Source organism: Podarcis muralis, chromosome 12, assembly GCF_964188315.1.
Source record: "Podarcis muralis chromosome 12, rPodMur119.hap1.1, whole genome shotgun sequence".
In the NCBI taxonomy this organism is placed as follows: domain Eukaryota; kingdom Metazoa; phylum Chordata; class Lepidosauria; order Squamata; family Lacertidae; genus Podarcis; species Podarcis muralis.
The window spans coordinates 16,742,050-16,766,938 of record NC_135666.1 but is presented as its reverse complement, the minus strand read 5'-3'; the positions used below and the strand labels follow the sequence as shown (position 1 = coordinate 16,766,938).

The following is a 24,889-nucleotide window of genomic DNA, read 5'->3' as shown; positions in this document are numbered from 1 at the left end:
TTTCCAGAGAGGATAATAGACAAGGGTACCATCTAATGAAATAGGGAGGCCTACATGCCTTCTGTCCTGAACAATTGCACAAAAACATTGCACTCCTTTAATATGAGAAGAGAAACAAAAACAGTGGCAGGTCACAGAATGTGGTGCGGGGCTCTGACACTCCTTCAGATGTTTTTCGTGTGCAGATGGCCTCTCAATATTCTCCACCCTGTGAGCAGAGAAACTGGGGAAATCAACACATTTTTCCAGGGGGAAGATAAAGACAGCGACAGCTTTTCCGAGATGTGGATCGGTATTAGCAATGGCAACAGCACAGTTTCTTTCTCTCCACTCTCACAATGGTGTATGTGTGTGTTTTGCTGTTGTTGCAAGTGCTAACTGTGCTGGTAGTCTGGCCACCATTTTGTGTCCTCCACAAAGCCCCAGATCTAGTGCCATTCAAGGACATGGAGGGACAGAGAATGGTGGCTCCAACAAAAATATGGCACAGAACATTTGGAGTGGCTTTCTCTTTTTTCTGGAGTAGAGGGGGTTCAGAAAAAGAAAAATCTCAGAAAAATGTCTTCTGATAAATTTTGGCTCAGCTCTAACTTTATCTAATGGGTTAAACAAAATGGAAGTCCAAATGCATTCTTATAAGAGACCTCCAGGTATAGGGTGGTCTATTAAATTTAATAAATAAAAATAATAATAAAAGCTACAGATAAATTTATATTTTTAGTACTTTTGAGCAATGGTCTCTCCTTATGGTGGAAAGCAGACTGAGCCTAAACTCGTCAATGGTTTGGGAATGAAATTTTGCAGGTGGTATTAATTTATGTTTTATTCAGAGAAGACACACTGAAATGATAGATCCATTAATTTCAATAGATCTACTCTGAGTAAAACTTAAGTTGACTACCACTCTGCAGTCCTAACAAGTGTCACAATGTGATGCAGTTGAGAGATGCTCTGAAATGTTCAAGCCAATTTCTACCTGTTTAACGAAGAGGCAATCTGGTTTTTTTCTGAACAATTTATATTAACATATATAATATATTATAGACTCATAAGCATGCTGCATCAGGAGTCCCAGGACTGGGCACACTATAAATGTAGCATTCAACAAACACCACCTCAACTGAGAAACAAGAATCAAACACAACAGATTTTGTGATATAACTTCAGGAATAGTTATCTAGCGTGTATTCTTATCTCCATAGATTTCATACTCCCACAGCTATTCCAGGATAGGCAAACTGCCAAATATGGCCTCTTGCCAAGGTCACTTCAAAGCTATCCTTGAGACCAAATACGGTATATTGACTCTGATATGGAAGATTTCTCACGAAGTATCAAAGAAGCAAACGCTTCATGTAAACATAGTTAATCATTTCTTCTTCAAGAAGATTTTAAGGGTATTTTTGAAGACGTACAGGGGGGGGGGGTAGAATTAGCTGCAATCCAAGCAAAAATAGATCAAACCGTTATGCTTTTACTATATTTGAAACTGCCTCTATGAGGAGAGCTCCTGTGGGAGATGCACAATATCCATCTGTCATAACAAGACTCCTGCTCCGTGTTGTTTGGTGGTGTTGGTCACTTGTGTTTAGTGTTCTAAAAATACCTCACAAACACCCCTCCCATAACAAATTTCATTAAATTTATCTCTGCAGTCAACATATGTTCTCCCCAAGGAGGACCCTCTCTTCTCCATTCCCATTGCATAGTATCTATCAGTGGAAAACCTAGCTCTGGTTTCTTTGAATTGCAATCTTTGTATGAAAGTGCATTTTGAAAGCTGGAAAATTAAGTTATGGGGGCCTGCCAGAGGGCAAGTTAAAACAAAATTAAGAATAAGAAAATAAGAAGGGCCTGCTGGATGAGACCAGTGGCCTATCCAGTCCAGAATCCTGTTCTCACAGTAGCCGCCTGTGGGAAACCTTCAGGCAAGACCCTGAGCACAATAACTCTTTTCCCTCCTGTGATTTCCAGCAACTGGAACACTTCCCATACAATTTTTGGTATATACGAACCAGCCCTCTAGAAAAGCCTTCAAATCCATCAGTGACAGCAAACATTTTGTGTCCTTCGGTTATACCGATCCTCACGGCAGAGCGAACGGCAGCATTCATGCCAGCTGCTGGAGCACCAACATTTAAAACAGCTACATTGAAGTTAGTCTGCAGCAGAAGAGAGAGAGAATATAGTCAGGAACATAAACCCCATGGCAGGAAAAAGGAATCATCAAGCGGTAAATCTGAACATCCAGTTTACCTTTTAGCCTGCTGCTAACCGTATCTCCAGTGACAAAAATATAAAAGTGCATCAAAAGAGAGCAAGACACACACCTTACCTTCTGAACCCCATCACATTATATAAAACTTAATTTTAAAACTAATCTTAGATTGTGGGGTCAACCCTTCATAGCACTCAGGGAGCCTTCAGTTCTTTGCAATCAGCAGCAGGTCCAAATTAAAATGTGAGGCATTGAACTATCCAGTCCAGATTCTGGCATAACAATAACCCAGCATAGAGAAACAAGCACATGCATTGCATACAGAAACAAATTTATACAGAATAGGAATTGTAACCCAAATAACCATATGCATGCATACATGGCTTTTGTGCAATGTTGTTCCTTGGCCCATTGCAACCAAAGTATGTGATGCCACATGCTGTATTGTGTTGAGCTATGGCACAAGCGATTGATTCATTATTGCCAGCACCTAACAATGTTTTAAAGTATCTGAGAACCCTATCAGTTTGGCATTTGACAACCTCTCTTTTCAGTGTTATAAAACTATTGCCATATCATCTGCCTTTAGGGTGCTCAAGTGTGGGATATAACATTATTCTAGCACCTTTTAAGCACCTTTGATGTGTACATAAGGTAGAACATGAATTTTATTTTTATTTATTAAATTTGTATACCATCTTCATCCGAAGATTGCAGGGCAATTCACAACGTAAAAATACAAACTTCAAACTACACAATTGCCACAAGCAATTCTCTTGAGGAGAATACAGTCTGTCACAATGGGTTATATGCTGTATTACAAGATTTTGATTTTCATATTGATGTTTAATTTCTTCATCTACTGCCCTCAAGGAAGCACCACATTCTCGTGGAAACAAATTTAATGAAGTAATTATTGCTTGTAGTTCTGTAACCTAAGTACTCAAAATGCTGATCAACAGAACACCACTATCATCTCTTTTGCTTTCAGATAAACTGTCATGAGAGGATGCGGGTGGTGCTGTGGGTTAAATCACAGAGCCTAGGACTTGCTGATCCCACAGAGCCTAGGACTTGCCGATCAGAAGGTCGGCAGTTTGAATCCCCGTGACGGGGTGAGCTCCCATTGCTCGGTCCCTGCTGCTGCCAACCTAGCAGTTTGGAATGTGAGCATGTCTTTAAGGAGCATGTCTTTAAGGAGGCTAGTCTACTCTTATCTAGACAATTGACTAAATCGGCAATTACCAGCCCCCTTGAGAGAAAATTTGGACTCTTGGAAAGCACAGGCCTATATTTCACCCCTCTGACTGAGGCCTTATGCCTGCCTCTGCACAGCATTTCAGCAAAGAGCATGTTCCTGAAGAATCTTTCTCCTGTACTTTCTAAGAAAGAAGCTTATGTTGGGAGTGCCTCCCTGGAAATCTGGTTCCCTTGTAATCCCTCCTTCCCTATGGCTCTCATGGTCTCTGGTAATTAATTCATGCTTGCAAATGTTGCAAGAATGGCTGGAATTCTCCTAAGCCTGCCAGCTTCTGTGGCATAAATGAAAAATGAGAGCCACTTCAAGGCCATTTTAATGTATGATCTTCCTCTTATGAGTCTCAGAAAACAGCAAATAAAGCACAACCTGCTCATGCTTGTTCTACCTTCTTAATCACAAAAAGGGCAGCCCTGCTGGAGAGTCTGGTAGCCATTTATGTCACTTTTTGTATGGAAAATGAGGAGGCCTCACAACAAGGGGTATTTTCAGAGGACCATGTCTGCCTATGCCAAGTCATATAAAAATAGCAGAACTGAAAATGAGGAGTATAAAAGTCATGCGGTATTTCAAGCGATTCTTGAAATGCATGGCATTTTTCTACCTTTTGACCATGACAATAAATGGGGACCTTTCGCATTTTCTGGAGAATTCTTTCAACTTCACAAGAAGCACGTCTTATTCGCTCTATTAAAGCTTCTGCAAAGTTACGCTTGGTGTAAATCAAAGTTGTGGCAAAACTGAAGAGCATACTGGTTGTCCAGCTTTAAGCAAAAAAGTGCACAGTCGAAAAGCAAAAATAACTATATATCAAATCCCATTGCCATGCAAAAATAATAGAGCCTGCCAACCTAGCAAGCAAAAGACCTTGCTAAGGTTAGTCACTTTATTTGTTTATTTTTTTACATACGCTACATGAGATATCACCCTGTTAAAGAAAACAGAAAGATTTAAAAGTAAAACTGTAGCTGCAGATATTTCCCACTTACTGAGCCATTTTGCAAAACCAGTATGTACATTTCTCCCGACATACATTAGCACTGGGCAAAAAACCTTGTTTTGAAATACTGTTCAGCTGACCAGCTTGTAGACCACTGTAACACAGCTTGCTGTATATAGATGCATTCAGTACCTCTCGTTAGGGACACCTTTGAATTTCACAACTAGACATGGAATTGGTTATCTGAGAAAGGCCTAGACCTTTCAGGAAAAATGGTATTTTGGTAGTTTAAACAAGGAAATAGACATGGCAATGTTTACAAAATTTAGACTGTTTACAAAATGCTGTATTTACAAAATTTAGATCACTGCCTGCCAGGCTTCAACTCAGTATACAAGTCCATAGTCCATAGATGTTTCCATGGAGACCATTTTCAAAATTCTGAACAACCTGCTGTGTGTGTTTAGATGCTTTCTCAACAAAACACGTAGCGTCTTCTACTATATAGAGGACAGTCCTCTATTTGAAAGCAGTTGAAAAGCAGGAAAAGTATAAAGAACCATAAGGAGGAAGAGGAAGGGCCAATCTACAGATTGGCATGTTTGCTGTAAGCCATCCATTTATTAGCTCCTGGGACAGCAAACTGAGTAAGGAGAAAGGTCTTCCCCACAATGGCAGGATGGTGTTTCTATTTAAACTGTAGCAACTATTTTTAAATTCATATACATCAGCATTTTCAATTTTTATGCAAATTGGCATGCCCTTTCTTGGTGATGCACTTAATTGGCCCTAAGGACACAAGAATTAGGAATTAACCAGACAACTTGACAACTATCTAAGAAGTACCTTGGGAAGGTCAGCAGCCGTCCTTTTGGTAGACAGCAGCTTGTAAGTATTCAAGTTGTTCTCAAAACTCCTGCAACAGAAAACGATATTTTCATGCTGTTTGAATAATAAAGCTATTTCACAATGTTAGAGAATACAGAGAGGTATTTTTCTAACCTAAAGTGTCACTCAGAGCATTTAGTAACTATATATCTTTACTTGTTACTTGGTAGATTGTATTTGAGACATAGGTTGTAGCCATTGGTGTCGCTCTGCTGACAGAGTCACCAATTCCGCTTCGGACACAACCTGGCCTAGTTGGCTTGGGAACCAATGGAACAATGTGAGATGTGGTTTGGGGGACTGAAGGTGGAAGGGGGAACTGGTGAAAAATTCCCCCCTTCCTAGCTAGGGTGGTAGACTCCTCCATTTCCACCAGTGCTTTCCATCATCAGCCCTTCAACATCATTGGATAGAAATCATGGAATGTGAATGATTTTCCCTTGTGCAACTTGTTTTATTTTGGAGAGGACTGAATGGGAAATATCTTCACTCTGCTTTCAACGGTTTGATTTCACCTCCAGAGGTGCACTCCAATGTCTCTTGAGATAGACAGATGCGAACAACAACAACAAATGTCTTATATACATTTCAGATAGGCAAATGGCCAATTATGATCTGCCATTTGAGGGAATCTTTCAGAAATTACATTTGCTCCTCCCTGTGCAACTCCACAACTGATACCCACTTAGCATTCAATATTATGTGCTCTATGAACTGCGAAAAGCAATGCAAGCACCATTTCTGATGAAATGGCATTTTAAATTCTGCAGAGATAATACTGGTGGTGAATTTCTGGTATAGAATTGGCCTAGAATAGTCATATAACTTTGGAGGGATTTGGGGGTTAAAATGTGTACACTAGAAACTAGAGTAAAAGAATCTATTTCCCCCCTGTTCCTTAGCTGTAAAAAATAATCCCTTAACACAGGAATAGGCAAACTTGGCCCTCCAGATGTTTTGCGACTACATCTCCCATCATCCCTGACCACTGGTCCTGCTAGCTAGGGATGATGGGAGTTGTAGTCCCAAAACACCTGGAGGGCTGAGTTTGCCTATGCCTGCCTTAACACAATTAGCTATGATTTATTGGAAAAGTTACTGCTGCCAGCAGAGAAATAAACAACAGAGGAGTACCTTCCACGAAGTTGCACAGCCTCACCGAATCTTTTTCCATCCATGGCTTTCTGTACATCTTGGGTCTTTTTGAAATAAAGAAAAAAAAGTCATCATTTATTAGAAAATGATATTATCTATCACAATACTAGAAGGCTATGAAGTAGTTCCGAATGGTGACAATCGCTATAGCCTTGCTCGGGTTAGTAAATTCAAATTATTTCAGTGGGATTTATAATGTAATCTGTCTACTTAGAAATAAGCCCCATTGAGTTCAATGGGACTGGTGTCTCAGTAGACATGTATATAATTGGACTCTTAACCAGCCCAGCACTTCAGCCAATGTTACTTCAATGCCTGGGAAAGTTAAAGCATAAATTTTAAAATCAGAAATAAACAGGAAAAGACCATCTTTTATTAGGTTCATGGTCTCCAATCATGCATTATAAGACTGCAACATACAGAACACCTCAATTGAACATTATTGCGAAGGTTTTGGGAAACCAGAATAATCTCAGCATGCAGCTCATTGGGTATGTATGTGTATTATGGTATGTGGGTGTTACTGTGTAGTCACTAAACTAAACTAGAAACAAGAAATGAGAGTTTAGATAGCAAGAGACTCATTGCGAATATAAATGTGCAGATACTATGTTAAAGGCATCTGCATTACAAAAGGTAAGCAGTGCTGTTTGCTGTCAAGATTCATGGGGCAGTAACGAATAGCCCAGTTACTGTCACTGAAGGAATGACTGGAGTTCATTGTGCCCAACGTGGATAAGAGTTCTGCTCACATCTTTCCAGGCTCCAAGTAACAACCGACTATTGATGGCTAACCAACAAGAGAGTGTCAATGAACAAACACAACTGCTTCTTTTCAGCAACTCACCATCTGCACACACTCCATTAAAGGCAGGCGGACAGCTTGGTTTCCAGACAGAGAGACTACACAAGCAGGAGTTTCAGGTGTGCCCTCTAGAAGGGCAAGGACAGCCTCCACACCCATGCGACTTGCCTGAAAAAGAAAAGAAAAAAAGAAATCCATAAGAAACCTTTAACCATACGTGAACATTTTGCATGGAGGCTATGCCAACTTTGATACATGCCAGCAAGCATCTACAGAATGTTCTTTGTAAAGAACAGTTTCACAGAATTAGAAATAGGGAGGGATAATTATTACAATACTGTAAGAACAAATGACCACAGGTTGCTTTAAAATCTATTGCAGAACAGATGAGAAAGCAAAGAGCCCCTAAATCATGTACATAATTCTATAGCTGATCAAGAGTCTACTTCTTTATCTATATGGTCTCTACTTCCATTTTGCTAAGCACCTATATACGTGCTTGGAAGTTTCAATGCTATTCCCTGATCAGCAACTCATTGTGCTGGAAAGTCAAATCTTGCAGGAAATAGGGCAAAAAAGAAGTCCAATCCCCACTGCCACAAATATTGCTTATCCACTCTCCCCTTCTTCCAATGGAGAAGACAATGAGCGGTGGGCAGATAGCACCCTTCCGAAGGCTAGCTCTGTGCTAAGGACCTCTTATGCTATGGCTTCATTTGCTCTGGACCAGCCATTTTGATGGAATGTCACAACGGGAAATTATGAGACAGACAGAAAACTGATTTCAGTGTTAGATGCTGTATATGTATTACAGAACTACCTAGTCCTCCTTGGTAAGGGTGACATACATGGTTCTACCTTGTTTTATCCTAAAGGTTGGCTGAGAGACACTTATTGTACCAAAATCCAGAGAACATAATGGCTGAGTACAAATTTTAATCCATGACTTGCTCATTTATGTATGACCTTCTCCTCACTACCCCACACACTAGAGAGCCGGTGGCATTTGTGACTGTTCTACAATCTGAATGAGGGAAAGTATCTATGTAACACCCTAAACACACAGGCTGCCTGTGTCTACTTACCAAAATCCTATCAAATGCAGAGGGAGTGCCTCCCCTTTGCACATGGCCAAGGATAGTCACGCGAGTGTCATACCCTAGTCGCTGCACCACAAGCTGCAAAAAAGACGAAGTGTCAAGTTAAAGACGAGAACAGGATTATGAGCTGTAACAGCTGCAGAAACACACTGGGGTACTATTGTGCCTGAACAGTAGGTGGAAATCCTAGTTTAAAACTCTAAGAATGCATGCAATACAAAGATTATGAAGAGTTAGGATTCTTTAATAGCGATGGAGCAACGCTCTCAAATCCCTTTAACCTTAAGACAAGCAAAATTGATCCCTATGGAAGCAAGTATTTTTAAAAAGTGAAGGTGGCAAGGTTTCAGAACCAGTTTGACTAGAAGCAACAGCAGGATAATTAAAAAAAAAGTGTGTGCAGCACTGGCAACGATGTCACCACTGCTCCCACTTCGAGTCTTTGAAAAACTATTGTTTATCTTCATCCTGAAAGACTGTTTAGTAATTATTTACTAAATTATTTACTGTTTAGTAAATTAGTAATTATTAATTACTAATAATTAAAGTAGAACATTTTGAAATTACTTAACTCTAGTGCACAAATATTACACTAACAAAAGACTAACTTTTGATGTATCTTACAAGGCTGAGGTAAAAATATCTACCACTGTATACAGAGGAGTAAGAGCAAGGAAAAAACCCAGTTATGTCCTATTCCTTATTATAATCAAGTCTGTACTCTCCTAACTGCAGATCTGTGAAAACTCCCCCCACCCCCGAACAAACAGACTGGAATAGTCCGCTCTGTTTGTGGGGCAAGATTCCTGGAGAATCTGGCCTCTTTCCAATCAAGATTAAGAATTACAACCTGACAATGGGTGACCCTGTAACCCCAGACTTTGACTGGACATCTTAGTGGGACTGTTTGGGCATTAATCCTTCACCTACCTCCATGTATGGTAACTTTGGGACAAGGCCTTGAGGTACAGAAGTGAAAGCCTGAATGCAAGGTCTCTCTTAACCCAGGATGCAGAAAGTGATACAGAAAGGGGTTTTGGTATATGGGGTTAGAGAGAGATCTTTTATCTGAACTACTGTGAGATCTCCCTGTTTGGCATTCCCTTTTGTACAATGTGAGGAAGTGGAGAAGGGGTAAGGAACCACACAAAGCACTTGAAAGCTTGCAGTGTGCTGAGGTGACAGAAAGTAAAGTCCAAACAGTCCAGGCTCTACATCTGAGTCAGAGGTGGTTTAAAAGAATTTTTACAAGTATAAATGTGTTGGCGGCAGAAGCAAAGGTAAAGTGTATGCAGCAGGGAATGGCCACACAATTTTGAAAGGCTGTGTGTTCAACCCCACCCCACCCCCACTTGCAAACACAGAAGAAACCCATACTATGTCAAGGTAAGTTATGGCCTCCTAGTGGTTTGTGCAGCAGCATCTTACTCATCTTGGAATTATTTTCCATTCCACATTAAAGTGAAGATTTTTCTTCCCTTTTATAGCACTTCTGGGTCACTGTCTGGCTGAACATTGTAACAGTTTGTTCTGAGAAGCCTTGATGATAGAGCAGGCTCAAATTGCCGGGATTGTAGCCAAGTTGATAAGTGCCAAACCTAGTTCATATAATGGATATAATTTGATAACAAAAATCAGTTCAGCACTGAGAACTGAAGGCATCCTCCTTGTTTTGAACGTTTTGACCAGGTCCTACAAAATACTCATAGTATACTCATTTGTATTTGTATGTTTGTTTTATGCCTTTCAAAAGGCAGCAGCTAGGTTATAATCATAATTACTGAGATTACGTTACTGCTAAAGGGCACAGATATAATACTTATTGTATCGCCTGAAATGATTAAAATGCAATCAACCATATAAAGGCTAATTATGTTCATAGAGAAATGATACACGCTTCACACTATGTGGAAGAGAAGCATTCAGTTACATACTGTATTTTTCGCTCTATAACACGCACCTGACCATAACACGCACATCGTTTTTAGAGGAGGAAAACAAGGAAAAAAATTCTGAATGAAACAGTGGATGTATCATTTTTGTGCTTCATGCTGTGGCCACAGACATGTGATCTGATGGTGAATTTGGGGTAGCTCAATGCAAAGATCCTGAGGATCCATGTGGATCCATGCTTTTTAACCACGTTTTTGCACCATTGCAGCCCCAGGCAACAGTGGGTGTGTGATTTTAGGGGGGCAGGCTGCTATGTGATCTGATGGTGAATTTGGGGTGGCCCAATGCAAAGATCCTGAGGATCCATGTGGATCCATGCTTTGTAACTACATTTTAAGTGGGGAGTGAAGGAAAAACACAGAAGGGACAAGAGAGCGGTGTGCAGAGAAGCAGCTGGCTAAGAAAGCAGGAGAGGGATTTTACGGGAGGGAGGAAAGAAAGGCAAAAGTTTCCACAAACCGAAGCCAGCTTTCTCTCTCCTCCTGCATGTTTTCTGGCTGCCTGCGAGGAGCACGGAGAGGAATTAGAAGGAAAGACCTCTGCTTTCCCCTCTGCTTGCCTGGAGGGGAGGGGATTTGCCTGCTCTTTGTTCCGTTTGAGCAAACACAGCAACGAAACAGAGGAGGGTGGGCAGTAAGACCCTGAGGCAGAATGCAGGAAAGCAACCACTTCCTCTTTTCAGGTTTCCCTCTCGGACACAACGCACGATTGATTTTTGCTTATTTTTGTTCCTGCGCTCCCCTAATCGGCTCCAGGGACCCCCCCCCCCACATTCGCTCCATAACACGCACAGACATTTCCCCTTCCTTTTTAGGAGAAAAAATCTGCGTGTAATAGAGAGAAAAATACGGTATATCCTTGGTAGAAGATTTGATTGGCAGCTTGATACTTACATCCTTAACTTGCTCTGAAGTTATAGGCTGGTTGTGGCAATCAATGGCACCTTCTGCTACAATTATGATGTTCAGCCTTTTCTTTCGTGCACGGTTCTAGGGTAAAAAAATGCAGAAAAGTCATTAAATTTGCCTCATGGTCTGAGACCACAGCACATAGCTGAAGTTCAAAGCTGGGCTGTACCTTGAAAGCTTCTCAGACTATTGCAACTACTTAATGTGTTGTTGCCATTTCGAAAATGAACATTAATCACCCCACAGACCTTGCTAAAGCAGGATAAAAATAATGCCTCTTAACACATTTTTACCACCTCGTTACTGCTTGTTGGCAAATAACCCTTCCTCCTTGCAACAGTAAAAGGTAAAGGTGCCCCTGCCCGTACGGGCCAGTCTTGACAGACTCTGGGGTTGTGTGCCCATCTCACTCAAGAGGCCGGGGGCCAGCGCTGTCCGGAGACACTTCCGGGTCACGTGGCCAGCGTGACATCGCTGCTCTGGCGAGCCAGAGCCGCACACGGAAACGCCGTTTACCTTCCCGCTAGTAAGCGGTCCCTATTTATCTACTTGCACCCGGGAGAGTGCTTTCGAACTGCTAGGTTGGCAGGCGCTGGGACCGAGCAGCGGGAGCGCACCCCGCCGCGGGGATTCGAACCGCCGACCTTTCGATCGGCAAGCCCTAGGCGCTGAGGCTTTTACCCACAGCGCCACCCACGTCCCTCCTTGCAACAGTAGCATCATCATATAGCCCATGGGAGGTAAACTAAGGCCCGGGGGCTGGATCTGGCCCAATCGCCTTCTATACCTTGCCCGCAGATGGTCTGGGGATCAGCATGTTTTTACATGAGTAGAATATGTCCTTTTATTTAAAATGCATCTCTGGGTTATTTGTGGGGCATAGGAATTCGTTCATATTTTTTTCCCAAAATATAGTCTGGCCCACCACAAGATCCGAGGGACAGTGGACCGGTCCCCTGCTGAAAAGGTTTGCTGACCCCTGATTATAGCCAATCAGGTCTAAATCCTCAACACTAGCAATACCTTTCATTCTGTACATTAGCACCAAAGATAAGAGTCAGGTGGACTACAAAGCAGTTCACAAGGGAGTGCTGTCATTGGTCACCTAAATGCCAGGTGCCTGCTGGCAAGGGGGAGCCTGCTACCTGAACATGTTCCACAGACAGGGCCGGCCCACACATGAGGCAAGGTGACTGCCTTGGGTGGCAGGATCCACAGGGGCAGCAGATTCCAATGTAAATCTTTATCCCACCCCCCTTGTTCCTGATGTAGTTTTTCACCCACCCCTTCTTCCCTGGCAGGGAGGGGGGCACAATTTTGTAGTTCAGCTCAGGTACCAAAATGCTTTGAGACAGCCTGGATGTGCCTTCCCACTACACTGCCCCATGGGTGGGTGGGTGGTCTTTACTAGGTGGAAATGGAAAGATGATGAAAAAAGAGGACAATTTTTAAGTAGGAATACAATGCTGTGGAACACTTCTTCCATTTTGGCTCTAACTAGGACACTGCGAGATTGAAAGCTTTCTGGCCATCCCTGATCTTTTCACTGAGTAACCTAGAAAGCTTTCAAAGAAGTCTAAGAGATCCCAGGACACAGTTTGAAAGCCACTGCAGAAAATAATTACCTCAGAAAGCCTAGAACACATATGATCTTCCCATCCTTCCTCAGGTGGATATTCAGGAATAAAGACATAATCTGCACCACAGGCTAAGGCACTAACAAGAGCTAGGTACCTAGAACAGAATCAGAAAATCCAAATGAGGGCGTGAACTATATATTTTGGCAATTTTAACTAAATGTGGTGTTGGCAGACATACGTACCCACAGTGTCTCCCCATCACCTCCAGGACAAAGGTCCTCTGATGGCTGTAACAATTACAATAAATATTAACAGTGTCACAACAGCATCAAAGTATGAAGTGATATGTACAAATGCACAGAAAGAAGACAAACGATTGTTTGGCACTGCAGAAACTACATTTGTACTTGTGTTTTCCATCTTCCCCCAGGCACTTCTTAACTTTCTGGTTTGCAGCATAATATCATGTGCCATGGGATGAGGGTGGCACTGTGGGTTAAACCACAGAGCCTAGGACTTGCTGATCAGAAGTTTGGCGGTTCAAATCCCCGCAGCGGGTTGAGCTCCCATTGCTCAGTCCCTGCTCCTGCCAACCTAGCAGTTCGAAAGCACGTCAAAGTGCAAGTAGATAAATAGGTAACACTCCGGCAGGAAGGTAAACGGCGTTTCCGTGCGCTACTCTAGTTCGCCAGAAGCGGCTTAGTCATGCTGGCCACATGACCCGGAAGCTGTACGCTGGCTCCCTCAGCCAATAAAGCAAGATGAGCACTGCAACCCCAGAGTCGGCCATGACTGGACCTAATGGTCAGGGGTCCCTTTACCTTTTATCATGTGCCATTATTCTTTGCATTCTTATTTCCCTCCCAAACTAAGATTGCAGACCACTGTGTCACACTAAATTTAATGAAGTCATGCCATTTAAGAGAGCGTACAGGTTATTCTTCAAATCTTAATTGCCTTTCAGTGATGGCTACTATTTGAAAAACTGCAAAACTAGGCAAGTCCTCACAATCAAATGTCAATCTCTCCCCCCACCCATTTGTTGACAGAACTAAACTACATAAAAAAAAGCAATGTTAAAGCAAGGCCTAACTTTAAAGCCCCTGACCTATGCAAGATGGGCTTTCCCCCTCTTTTGACCTCCACATGCAGTTTTCATGCCACTGCATGTGTCTGATGATGTGATAAATACCAGCCCAAGTGGTGACAGGACTCAGCTGCCATTCCCAGGAATCCAGAAATGCCTTCCAGAGCTCCATTTTCCTCTGGCTACACAATGCAGAAGGCTGCAAGCCTCCACAGAAGCTGCTTAAATTCCATTGATTTCAATAGTATTTAAGCAGACTGCGGTCAAAAGTTTGAATGCAACGCCAATCTGTGTTTTAGCATTGTGTGAATGAGTAACTGTAAGCCTTGACCTGCTTCCTGCTTCTCCTCTGGAACTGCTGTGAGGAGATTGGAGGTATGTGCTTCCTAGTTTAAACTAAGCAGTTCCTCAATCCATCGGAACTGGGTGCTCCAGTTAGTTTAAACTGAGAGTGATAAGCCCTTTTTGTCCTGAGGGCAGCATTCTGCACATGCCAGTGGTGGCAGGGTAAAAAATCATAGTGGATGCAGTCAAAGACTGCCACATCTTTCCACAAATACACATCACAGGAAAGGAAGATAGGGATGCCATTTTTGACATCCTTGTTTGGATTCTCAACTAGCTCCTCTCTTTGTCATAAAATGCAACGCAGGTGGGTTTTCCGTGTGACATAACCACCTTTCCGTCTTTGGCAAAAGGATGAAATTAATACAACTGTGGTGCACTTTAGTACTGCTAAAGAAAAGAACCATGGCTCTTAACCGTTGCCCAAGCGGCCATCTTAAAATCTCACATCCTGAGTTCAAAGTACCTTTGAGCAGTGGTCATAATGGCATCCACAACTTCAATGATTCTGTGCAAGGCAGAGTCAGTGCCAATGGTCATATCGGTACCACAGAAGTCATTGTCGATGGAGCCAACCATTCCCACAATGTTGAGGTAAGCGTACTTCTTGATAGCCCCTTTTTCAATATCACCTGCCAAAAAAGCAAGAGAAAAATAGATCCAGAAATGTCTGACAAACACCCCCCTCCCCTGAAGTTAAAGAAATGTAGCTTTGTCATTTATTACAGTCTAGGCGTGTGTAAGAGGCAAGAAAATGCTCTTTGTGAAGAAAGGATTAAGTGAATCAATGCTACATGAAGCTTCACCAATGAATGGGAGTTTTATTTCTGCCTTCAATTATTGGGAAAGAATGGGGAGTGGGCTGGGAAACCAGAGATGTCCTCACTTTATTGGGGTCATGGAACTGAAGTTTTGATATGACTGTGCTTGTATGAATAGACAAAAACAACAACTATTAACCTTTAAATGTAATCTGTTGTGCTCAATACAACACAAGGTGGCCTCAGAGCCACTTCTGCCCCCTAAGTAATGTTTAGAAAGGTAGAGTGCTTGTTCAGAGTTTCACTCTAAAGAAAAAGCAATTGTTTTCACACAAGAAGAGAGAGCTCACATTGAAATTTTTAGGTTTAAAACTCTTTATCCCTTTAGGTTTTGTGGTGTGAAAATATGATTGCCAGATGTCACTAACTGTGCTTCAGAGTTTGACCAAACTGAGTACTGCTTGAGAGGCAAAATACACTTCTGTTTCCCAGAGTACTTGCTGGACAAGACAGCACCCACTGCAGAATACAGTAGCTGGCCAACCTGAAATAGTGACTCAAATTCTCATTTGTCATCCATGTATTACAAATGCCGGCCATTTTCAAAGCAGCCATATGCTCTTTATTTGTTATTAAGAGTTTCACAAAACCAGTTAATTGTATCAAGGGCCATTATAGCTCCTCTACTGTGAAATAAGATGTTACCTCAGTGCTACGCACTCTCAACCAGGGTAAAAACTACAGAGCAGTGGCTATCAGTACTGGCTTTTAAGGACAAAAGCTAGGATTAAGAGCCTAATTCTGTGACAGAGGCAAGTGGGAGAACAGAACTGTCTAGGTACAGTTTGTCTCTCAGATGCCTTCTTGGAATCAGCAAGGAAATAAGTGACAAACTGCATCATTGTGTAACACTAGTACCTCAATCCAAGCACCTTCACCTCTGTATACACTTGCAATCCTAGTGTAAATGCTCCCCAGGTATGGAATACTCTCCCCTCCCAGCTTTGACCAGCACAAACCTTGGTTATATTTTAACAACAGCTGAAGACTCTCCTATTCCACAAAGGGTTTTTGAATGGGCTGTCATGTGTCCAAGTGATATTTGTCAGTGCATGTCTAATCTGACAGATATATTTAACAGAAGGGAGAAGGTTGCACTTTAAAGTATATTCTACTTGGTTTTTATTTAATTGCGAAATGCTCCGAGATCATGGTGATGTAGGGAGGGATATAAATATTATGCAATAAACTAACAACGTTAAGCGCTTGTACAGCACAACAAATACATTTTCTGTGCACTTATGCGGCACTTTTCTGCTGATGTACCAAAGGTGGTTTGCAATTTAAAAATACTAAAATAAATGACACAGAACGTGAGGAGCTTAATGTCCCACAAGCTTAACCACAACTTACCATTTTGTGCCAGTTCCTCTAAAAGGCCATTCCACTCCTCACGGAAAAGATTAGCCCCTGTTAAGCTGCCATCTCCACCAATCACACAAAGGTTGGTGATGCCACACTTCACCAGATTGCAGGCTGCCTTCAAGCGGCCCTCCCGGGTCCGAAAAGCTTTGCAGCGGGCACTGCCAATGACCGTTCCTCCCTTCAAGATAAAAGAGAAGAATCTGGTTGAGAAAACAAGCTCTCCAGATTTTACTTGCATTGCTATAAACACTAATGCAGAAGCTGGTGTTGGCAGGAGTATGATGGAGTATATAGTCCATGGGTAGGCAAACTAAGGCCTGGGGGCCGGATCTGGCCCAACCGCCTTCTAAATCCGGCCCGCGGATGGTCCAGGAATCAGCATGTTTTTACATGAGTAGAATGTGTCCTTTTATTTAAAATGCATCTCTGGGTTATTTGTGGGGCATAGGAATTTGTTCATTTCCCCCCAAAAAATATAGTCCGGCCCCCCACAAGGTCTGAGGGACAGTGGACTGACCCCTGCTGAAAAAGTTTGCTGACCCCTGATATAGTCTATATACATTTCCTATCTCTGTTGTCAGCTGTAAACACTACTTGGTTAAAGAAATATGCAACACATATACATTTCCTTGTCCTCCATAAGACTGAAAATTATTTTAAGCTATTGCGCTTATTTTGTAGCTCACTGGTTCCAAACTATTCCTTTTATTCTAGGGACAAAATTCATTATTAGCAGTCAAACAACAGCACCAATGATGAGACAAAAGGTCACCTTCACAACCCGCTAGGGCTCTGACACATGGTTGATACTTGCCATAGCAATGCCTTTATTAGCAGGGAACTGAGAACTGAGGATGGCAGAGAGGGAAAGCAAGGTGGCAGAGAGAGTTGACTCAATTGCCGTAACGAGAGAGACACTTCCTCTCTGGCCAGGAAGCCTGGAGGTGGGTAGCTAAGAGTGGGTTTCCTGTCAAACCTGTTCATAAGTCAGCTAGGCACCAGACAAGAAGGATCAGTCCTGGAAACCTCAGCTGGTAAAATGTTGAGGGCAGTAGAGAGCGTGGGGAGAAAGGAGGTCAGCAGTTGCTGCTTCTCTCTCATGCCTGAGATCCAGGCTAAAATAAAAACAGAGAGCATTGATACGGAAAGGTTCCCTATACCATGTGCAGTGCTGACATAGAACAGCAACAGTATGTTGGTTTTCTGCAGAGGTCATTTCATTTCAGATCAGTTGGATATTTGGGGGAGGGAGCAAGAAACAAGAAAGGAGAGACTAGGGTCAATGCTGTGAATATAAAATGGGATAAGCCCCTGCGTGCTACACTGAACTCTGCAGACAAAGGGCAGGATGCAGGTGTGAAAGTACAACATTGACCAGAAGATCCAATATCTTACATTTAACAGACTTTAATCCTCTTTCCTTGGCTTACGCACAAAGCATAGCATTTATGGTCGTCTGGTACAGATGGTGACTAAAAATGATGGCTGGTTGTCAGTTATATATAAACTTGAATTATAGATAACAGATGTGATAATAAAGTGATTGCTACTGGGGAATAAACAACATTAATGACAAGTTCCTTAATAAGTAACACATACATTACTGTTACTCATGACTATAGGACAAAGCAGCATTTCAGCCAGGTTCATTTTCGCCTTCCTGCTATCATTGCACAACAGTTTCCTTTATTTCTTTATCTATTTTTTCAATCTGGACTTGGTATTCTGTTCCTCTACACCTTCAGAACTGCTGCTGTGCAAAAGTCAGGAAGAATCAGTGTTTCAGCTGAATCTTATGAAACAGATAATCTGTTCCGTTAGTTTTATAGTATATGGTTCAAAAGCATAAATCCCTTCGGTCAAGGTTTAAATCACATTTATTATCCTTGACTGAAGTTCTGCCACTGGTCAGAAGTATTTTTTGCATACTAGAAGAGTGTCAATATAAGAGAAAAGTGTTATGTAATTTCCTTTGCTGAAAACATGCTAGTTGCTGATTACGCAATATTAATTCCTCTTTTTTGATGCAGGAAAAAGAATTAAAGCTATGTCCATATTTTGCTCTCAGAACGGTGTCAATTTACTGTGGTACAGGGCTCATCTACGCTGAAAACATTTCTTGGCACTACCATACCCATACGTGATGCAAGTCACGGCAGGCGGGGAATTTTCCTGCAAGAGGAGCCAAGCTCAAGCCAACACAAAACAGTTATTAAATCCTGAAGGCAACATAGGAACATTTTTTATACTGACTCATACTAGGAGGGGGAAATAAAAAGCAAAGAGAGCTCTGCTGGCATCCTTCTGCTTGGATGCTGCTCCATTTCTCTTCCCTGAGCATAAAGAGACAACAAGGCTGTCCAGATATTTGTGCACTGAAAATATTGGATGGTGACAGAAGCAAAAATTCTAAGTAAGTTTATCTAAGACTTACTTTCAAATAAACAGGTTTGGGACCGAAACACAAAGCTGTTTAGTGCAAAGCATTTTGCTTAATTGCAAAAACATTTTATTCATTAGATCTTTTTAGAAAAGTAACACACTTGCATGAAAATGAGTCTTAATTCAGGACCTACCACTTGAAGGATGCTTGAAACACTTTCCCATGTGACTTCAACAATGTTGTCACCTCCATCAACCATGCCCTGGTAACCCTGTGACAAGAGAGAAACATTATAGAAACCTGACATATAAAAAAGAGCATTTATTTAAGAGGGGATTAAAGACAATTGTAACATAAAAGGGTTTTTATGATAAAATTTACGCTAAGTTTATGATCAAGTAAGATGGATAGGAAAGAACGAGAATGGTGTCACCATTGCCAAGTTACAGGGAACCAGACAGAGGGCCTTCTTGGTAGTGGCACCCTCCCTGTGGAACGCCCTCCCAACAGATGTCTAAGAGAACAACAACTACCAGACTTTTAGAAGACATCTGAAGGCAGCCCTGTTTAGGGAAGCTTTTTATGTTTGATGTATTACAGTATTTTAATATTTTTTTGGAAGCCGCCCAGAGTGGCTGGGGAAGCCCAGCCAGATGGGCGAGGTATAAATAATAAAATTATTATTATTATTATTATTACAAGCAATAAGATTTGAAATGAAAGGCTAAAACAGTTTATAATATCAGCAACCACAGGAGCCAACTCTTAGGGGCAGTTATATGGAGTCAGGGCAAATTCAAAGAGGTCCCATTGCTGCAGGAGAAAGAAAAATGCAAAACCACACACATGTAGTCTTTGGGGGAAGCTATGACAGCATAAACATGTTAAGAAATATACATCTGTAGTGTAGATAAACCTTTTGTGTAAAAATTCACTAAGGCTGGTTTATGTATACGGTGTTAGGGCACTGTGATTATCTGCAAAACTCCTAAGTGCTACCTGTCCCTTTCTCTGAATACACATTTCAGAACAAATCTCTTATCTATAATTTTCTCTAAAACATTGTTGCTTTTTCTTTTCAAAGAACTGATTGCTTGATGGAAGCCTTAACATTTACTGTGTATCCATTTCCTACATAGTTTGACTGTACTTCCAGCTGAGGTAATGTAAATCAAAACAAGTTTGCAGCTGATAAACCTGAGAATGTTGCAGTGTTCACAGAGTAAGCATAGAGACAAAGGCGTTCACACACAAACACAGAAAATTCTACACTAATTACAAGTACAAGCATGTTACAGCAACCATGGCTACTCTCCACTGCAGACAGAGGGCAAATCACCAGAACAACAATGTCCATTGAAGCTGCTGTGCTCATGATGGTTTCTGAAGTGGAGCGGAGGAAATCTCTGTCCTTTCAACATATCCTTTGGAATTTCCCAGCCTACGTGCCATGGCACCGGATTTGCCCGATTATATTCTGGTACCTACAACAAATACCTCTTTGTGGCAGACCCAGGCATTCAAGAGATGTTGGCTATGATTTATTCTTCAGCTAATGAAGCATTCAAAAAAACAAAACGGCATCTCATCATATGCTCCAGTTCTCCCAGGGTAGTCCTGAATTTCTGATCCCTATTACTAAAAAAGAGCTGGTCAATTTTCTCACTCTTGATTTTTGAGGTTTGGGATGGGGAGTACCTTAATTTTGATGTTTAAGTTGGTACAATATGCTCTAGAGTTGCCACATTATCCATTTGTTACATTTCAGCACCATCCCCAAAGTCTCGAGAAGCAGATGCCCGTCACTTCTTAAGCAAAGATTATTTCACAGACTGTAGCTGGTAAGGTTTACTTTGCCTTATAATGCTAGAAGGCATTTGTGGTTTTCTAGTTACCAGAATCTCATATCACACACTTCTTAAAAGAAAAACCAATGGCCAGACTTTTGTGGGTGGTGGGGCAGGGGATAGAATTGCAAATAAACTTCTCCCTCTATTCCCCCAACACTCTTCTATCCAGATAATAGATGGTGCTGAATTAAATCTATTCTATAGTAAATCCTGATCCATTGTGAGGTTAAGCAGTGTATTAAACTTCTCATTTAGGACAAGCTAACTGCTGCAGTCTAAATACATTCAGCATCCTTTTCTTCTTGAATATATCACAAAATACACACACACACACACACACATATGCTGAGCTAAAGTGGCCCACTTTTTCTTATCTAATGTTGCTTTCTCATATACTTGAAAAATATTATGCTTAATAAAGGCATAATCTGACAAATTCCCAGATATCTAATTTCTCTTGATTTATACCTAGAGACTATTAGCCACTTAATAACCTGCTCATCCATATTAATGAGCAATAATTATAATTTCTCCTCATAAACATTGTACCCTGAAACCTTACCACAGGGTAGGGAATCTGGGGTGGAGGTAAATGCAATACCCTGTAGCCCTCTAGATTCTTCCAAGGGCATACCCCTTACTAATCCTGCTCTGAGTGCCACAGAAGTGCTTTTGCCTGAATGTGGCTGTGTGAGTGCAAACCTCTGGCTTTCATGTGGCTGGAGCATTGCCAACTGAGCCTCTTGGGCTTGCCAATCGGAAGGTCAGTGGTTCGGATTCCCACGACGGGATGAGCTCCCGTTGCTCTGTCCTGGCTCCTGCCAACCTAGCAGTTTGAAAGCATACCAGTGCAAGTAGATAAATAGGTACCACTCTGGCAGGAAGGTAAATGGCATTTCCGTGCGCTCTGGCTTCTGTCACGGTCCTCCATGCACCAGAAGCAGTTTAGTCATGCTGGCCACATGACCCAGAAAGCTGTCTGTGGACAAACACTGGCCTGAAAGTGAGATTAGTGCCACAACCCCATAGTCGCCTTTGACTGGACTTAACCGTCCAGGGGTCCTTTATCTTTTTTTACCTTTACCTACAAAGATCACATCTATAACTCCATTCCTCTGGATCCTCACCCACTGCTAGCTGGCATGTAGCCACCAGAAGGTTAAAATAAAAATAAATTAAAGTTGTTTTATCATATACTTTTAATACTTTCGGGGGGGGGGGGGTTGGTAAGATTTGTAAGATTCACCAGAAAAGTGGTATCAAAATAAATAGTTCAAGGTGTTTTTTACTAGATTATTTTATGCCGAGATGGGATTCCAGTCTATTAATCATGACTAATACAAAAGGTTCACACACCAAACACTTCCGTCATTCCAGGGGGCTCTTAGAGAAAAGTTAGTTTTCTGATAGGCACTTGTGTGTTTAAACAGAAAGGGATATTGAAGACAAACCACCCCACAAGTTGTCCGCAGCCAGTTTGCATTTCTGCCTTTGCTAAGTTACAGTCAGCCCAACTTCCAGGTTATCGCAGCTTGGAATGCACAGCTGACACAAAACGGCAGCAGTGCTGACATGGGGGCTACTTTTCCCCATGACCTCGACGCATAATTACTTCACTGAACAAATAAAACTCTCGCTGGGAGGAAACGGGATAAAAAAAAGAAGCAGAATAAAGATGCTAGGAACTACAACTCTGTAGCACATCAATGGAAGACCAGAAACTCCACGACTTGGCTCTCTAATCAGGGTACAATTATCCTAAACACAAATAGGCTGCAATTATATGCAGCAGGTAGTAAGACCCACTGAAATCAGTGAGACTTACTTTGGAGTAAGCTGTGCTATTAGTCAAATTAAACTTTAAAAAAGGTATCAAACATTTGCCAACCTTCCCACCTTCAAAGGTCAAAACATTGGAAGGAAGCAGGAGTTAGCTATTACCTCCCAAGTTTTTCCTTTGACCTTTGGAACTAAAGAGGAAATAGTCTCAGAGCATAGTTGGGTTAATTACGGATATGAAGCTATTATGCTGCCTTGTCCAAGTCAGCTATTGGTACATCTATACAGTGCAGTCTACATGGAGTGGCAGCATCTAGTTGTCTGACTAGCTTTACCTAGAGATGTCAGAAACTGAACCTGAGAACTCCTGACTGCAAAATGGGTGCTCTACCATGAAGTTTATCTTTTCATAACCTTAGGAAATTATCTTTTAACTACTAAGATGTTTTAAGAGTCTTTTTGAAGCATTTGCTTAAAAGAATGTTAATGGCCTGAAATAACTTCCATCATAGAATAAGTTTTCTGCGTGAACAAAAAAAAAAAAAAAAAAAAAAAAGAGGCAGCATTCCAAATACATTGCATACAGAAATGGAAGATTGAATCCAGAATGCCAGTGAAATCATGCCAGGGATAAACCATTAGTGACTGGATCTGCCCACCAGTATAGTCTCCATATTCCTGTTAAATTTATCCATTGCTTTCTGCCACTTGAGCAAAGAGACAGGCAAAGGGCTGTTTAACACCCTCCTTCAGGGTAAACAGCTAGAGAGACTTTCTTTAGTATGTATCTTATGCTAAATGTAATGTGGGTCATCAGGGGGGCCTGTGCCAAAGTGGGGCTTAAGAGGCCCTTTGCCTGAACCCCAGCTCAGAGATTCTGTGGAGAGCCAGTGTTCAGTTCAGAATGTGACCCCTCGCCCCCAAGTCAGTCGGCACTATAAGAGGACAGATTTGAGATAACTTTTTGCAGAGATAAGGGAAAGAAAAATCTTTCCAACCATAAAAGCACCCAGCTTCTTTCAAGCAAGGTGGCAAAATACTTTTCAGTAAAACAGTAAAACAGGAACTTCCAGCGCTGGCATGACACACAAATACTTGGTTAGTTGCTGTGGCAATACTACAAAGGATTGTGGTGCACCGACTTCCGCTTGCCTGCAGATTCATATGTTTTACAGTTCCTCGACTCACAAGTTATGGAAGTAGACAGGCATGGGCCAGCAAAGACAAAGAGCCAGACAGGAGAAAATACTCTTCCGTATAAAAACACTTCCTAATGCACTTTGAATCTCTACAATCACATCAATTCAGATGCAACTTTATCAAGAGCTGAATGCTTTATTAGCTTATGAACTTAAGGACAATAGGCTCTTTCTATGGCTTTGGAAGAAGTCCAATGAACGTTCAGCATGCATAGATTCAAATATATAGTACGTCCTACAATAAGGATACCACCCACTATAAAAACAACTTGGATGGATATGCAGAATGAAGTCTTAGGGCCAGCAATCGAGCTTCATGAACTTGGGCAGAAGGGAATTTTCCAATGTATATTCTACCCTTAAGTTCCTATAGACACCGTCACCAAAGTTAGTTTACAAAATAAAACAAAGTCTACCTTCCACATCACAAGAGATTTTCCCTTGAAGTTGAAAGGACTGTGGGGCGCACAGGTGTCAGTAATCCACATTACATGGCTTTCGATTGAATGCACACCTAAATGCACATGTTCATAGGGATGCACACTCAAGTGCAAATCTGTTCTTGCTGGTAGCAGGCTACATGGCACATCGGAGCAGTAAATAACGTCATCTGCCCTCCTTGCTGCCTCATAAACCACTAGCCTTGTGTTGGTTGGGCTGCCTGAATGTCAGCTGCATAGGCAGCAGTGATGTTGGAGCCAGAAAACGTGTGGCCAAGTTTCTCACTGGTGGAGCGAAGCCTTTGTTACTTTAAATTAAGCCATGTTATGGTGCACTTGTGGGTCACCTCAGAAGGGCAACACCAATACTTCCAATGGTTATGGAAGTGCCATCCCCTTGCTACTGGTGTTCTTTACCTGTGAGGTTTGTTCATTGTTGTTACTTTTGCTGTGGGCTCAATATATGTTGCCTGACATAGCAGAGGATGTACAAGTCTTGTCACAAAGGAGAAAGAAAGTGGTGTGCGTCCCACAGGGTGAGAACGTACTAGAATAAAACCGTGCCTCCATAGGGTGAGAGCTGCAGTGGGGAGTAGGGAACAGAACCATTGTTCTTTGTGTGGTTGTCATTACATCCCAAGTGAGAGACATGGGCTGGGAGGCCAAATATTATTAAACAGCTACTAAAAGGTGTTTCTGGCCACTGAGACTACCTCAGCCTCCAGTAACAGAGCTGGATCCAGAAAGTGTACCACATGCCCCAGAGGTGTTTTGTTTGTACTAGAAATTGGGCTTTTAGTGTTGCAGGTCCAGCC

General features: G+C 41.8%; 1 protein-coding gene across 3 annotated transcripts in view; it reads right to left on the bottom strand.

Annotated features, from left to right (window-relative positions):
- Positions 1 to 24,889, bottom strand: part of PFKP (phosphofructokinase, platelet) — a 54,309-nt gene that overhangs the window by 16,917 nt on the left and 12,503 nt on the right. For all 3 annotated transcript variants that reach the window (XM_028750215.2, XM_028750214.2, XM_077936766.1), the window contains exons 3-13: positions 19,000 to 19,077; positions 16,412 to 16,601; positions 14,704 to 14,869; positions 13,048 to 13,092; positions 12,851 to 12,959; positions 11,211 to 11,306; positions 8,350 to 8,442; positions 7,307 to 7,432; positions 6,439 to 6,503; positions 5,263 to 5,332; positions 2,016 to 2,162 (exon numbers count right to left, since the gene is read on the bottom strand). In XM_028750215.2, coding sequence (XP_028606048.2) covers positions 2,016 to 2,162; positions 5,263 to 5,332; positions 6,439 to 6,503; positions 7,307 to 7,432; positions 8,350 to 8,442; positions 11,211 to 11,306; positions 12,851 to 12,959; positions 13,048 to 13,092; positions 14,704 to 14,869; positions 16,412 to 16,601; positions 19,000 to 19,077 — 1,185 coding nt within the window. The remainder of the gene's footprint in view (positions 1 to 2,015; positions 2,163 to 5,262; positions 5,333 to 6,438; positions 6,504 to 7,306; positions 7,433 to 8,349; positions 8,443 to 11,210; positions 11,307 to 12,850; positions 12,960 to 13,047; positions 13,093 to 14,703; positions 14,870 to 16,411; positions 16,602 to 18,999; positions 19,078 to 24,889) is intronic.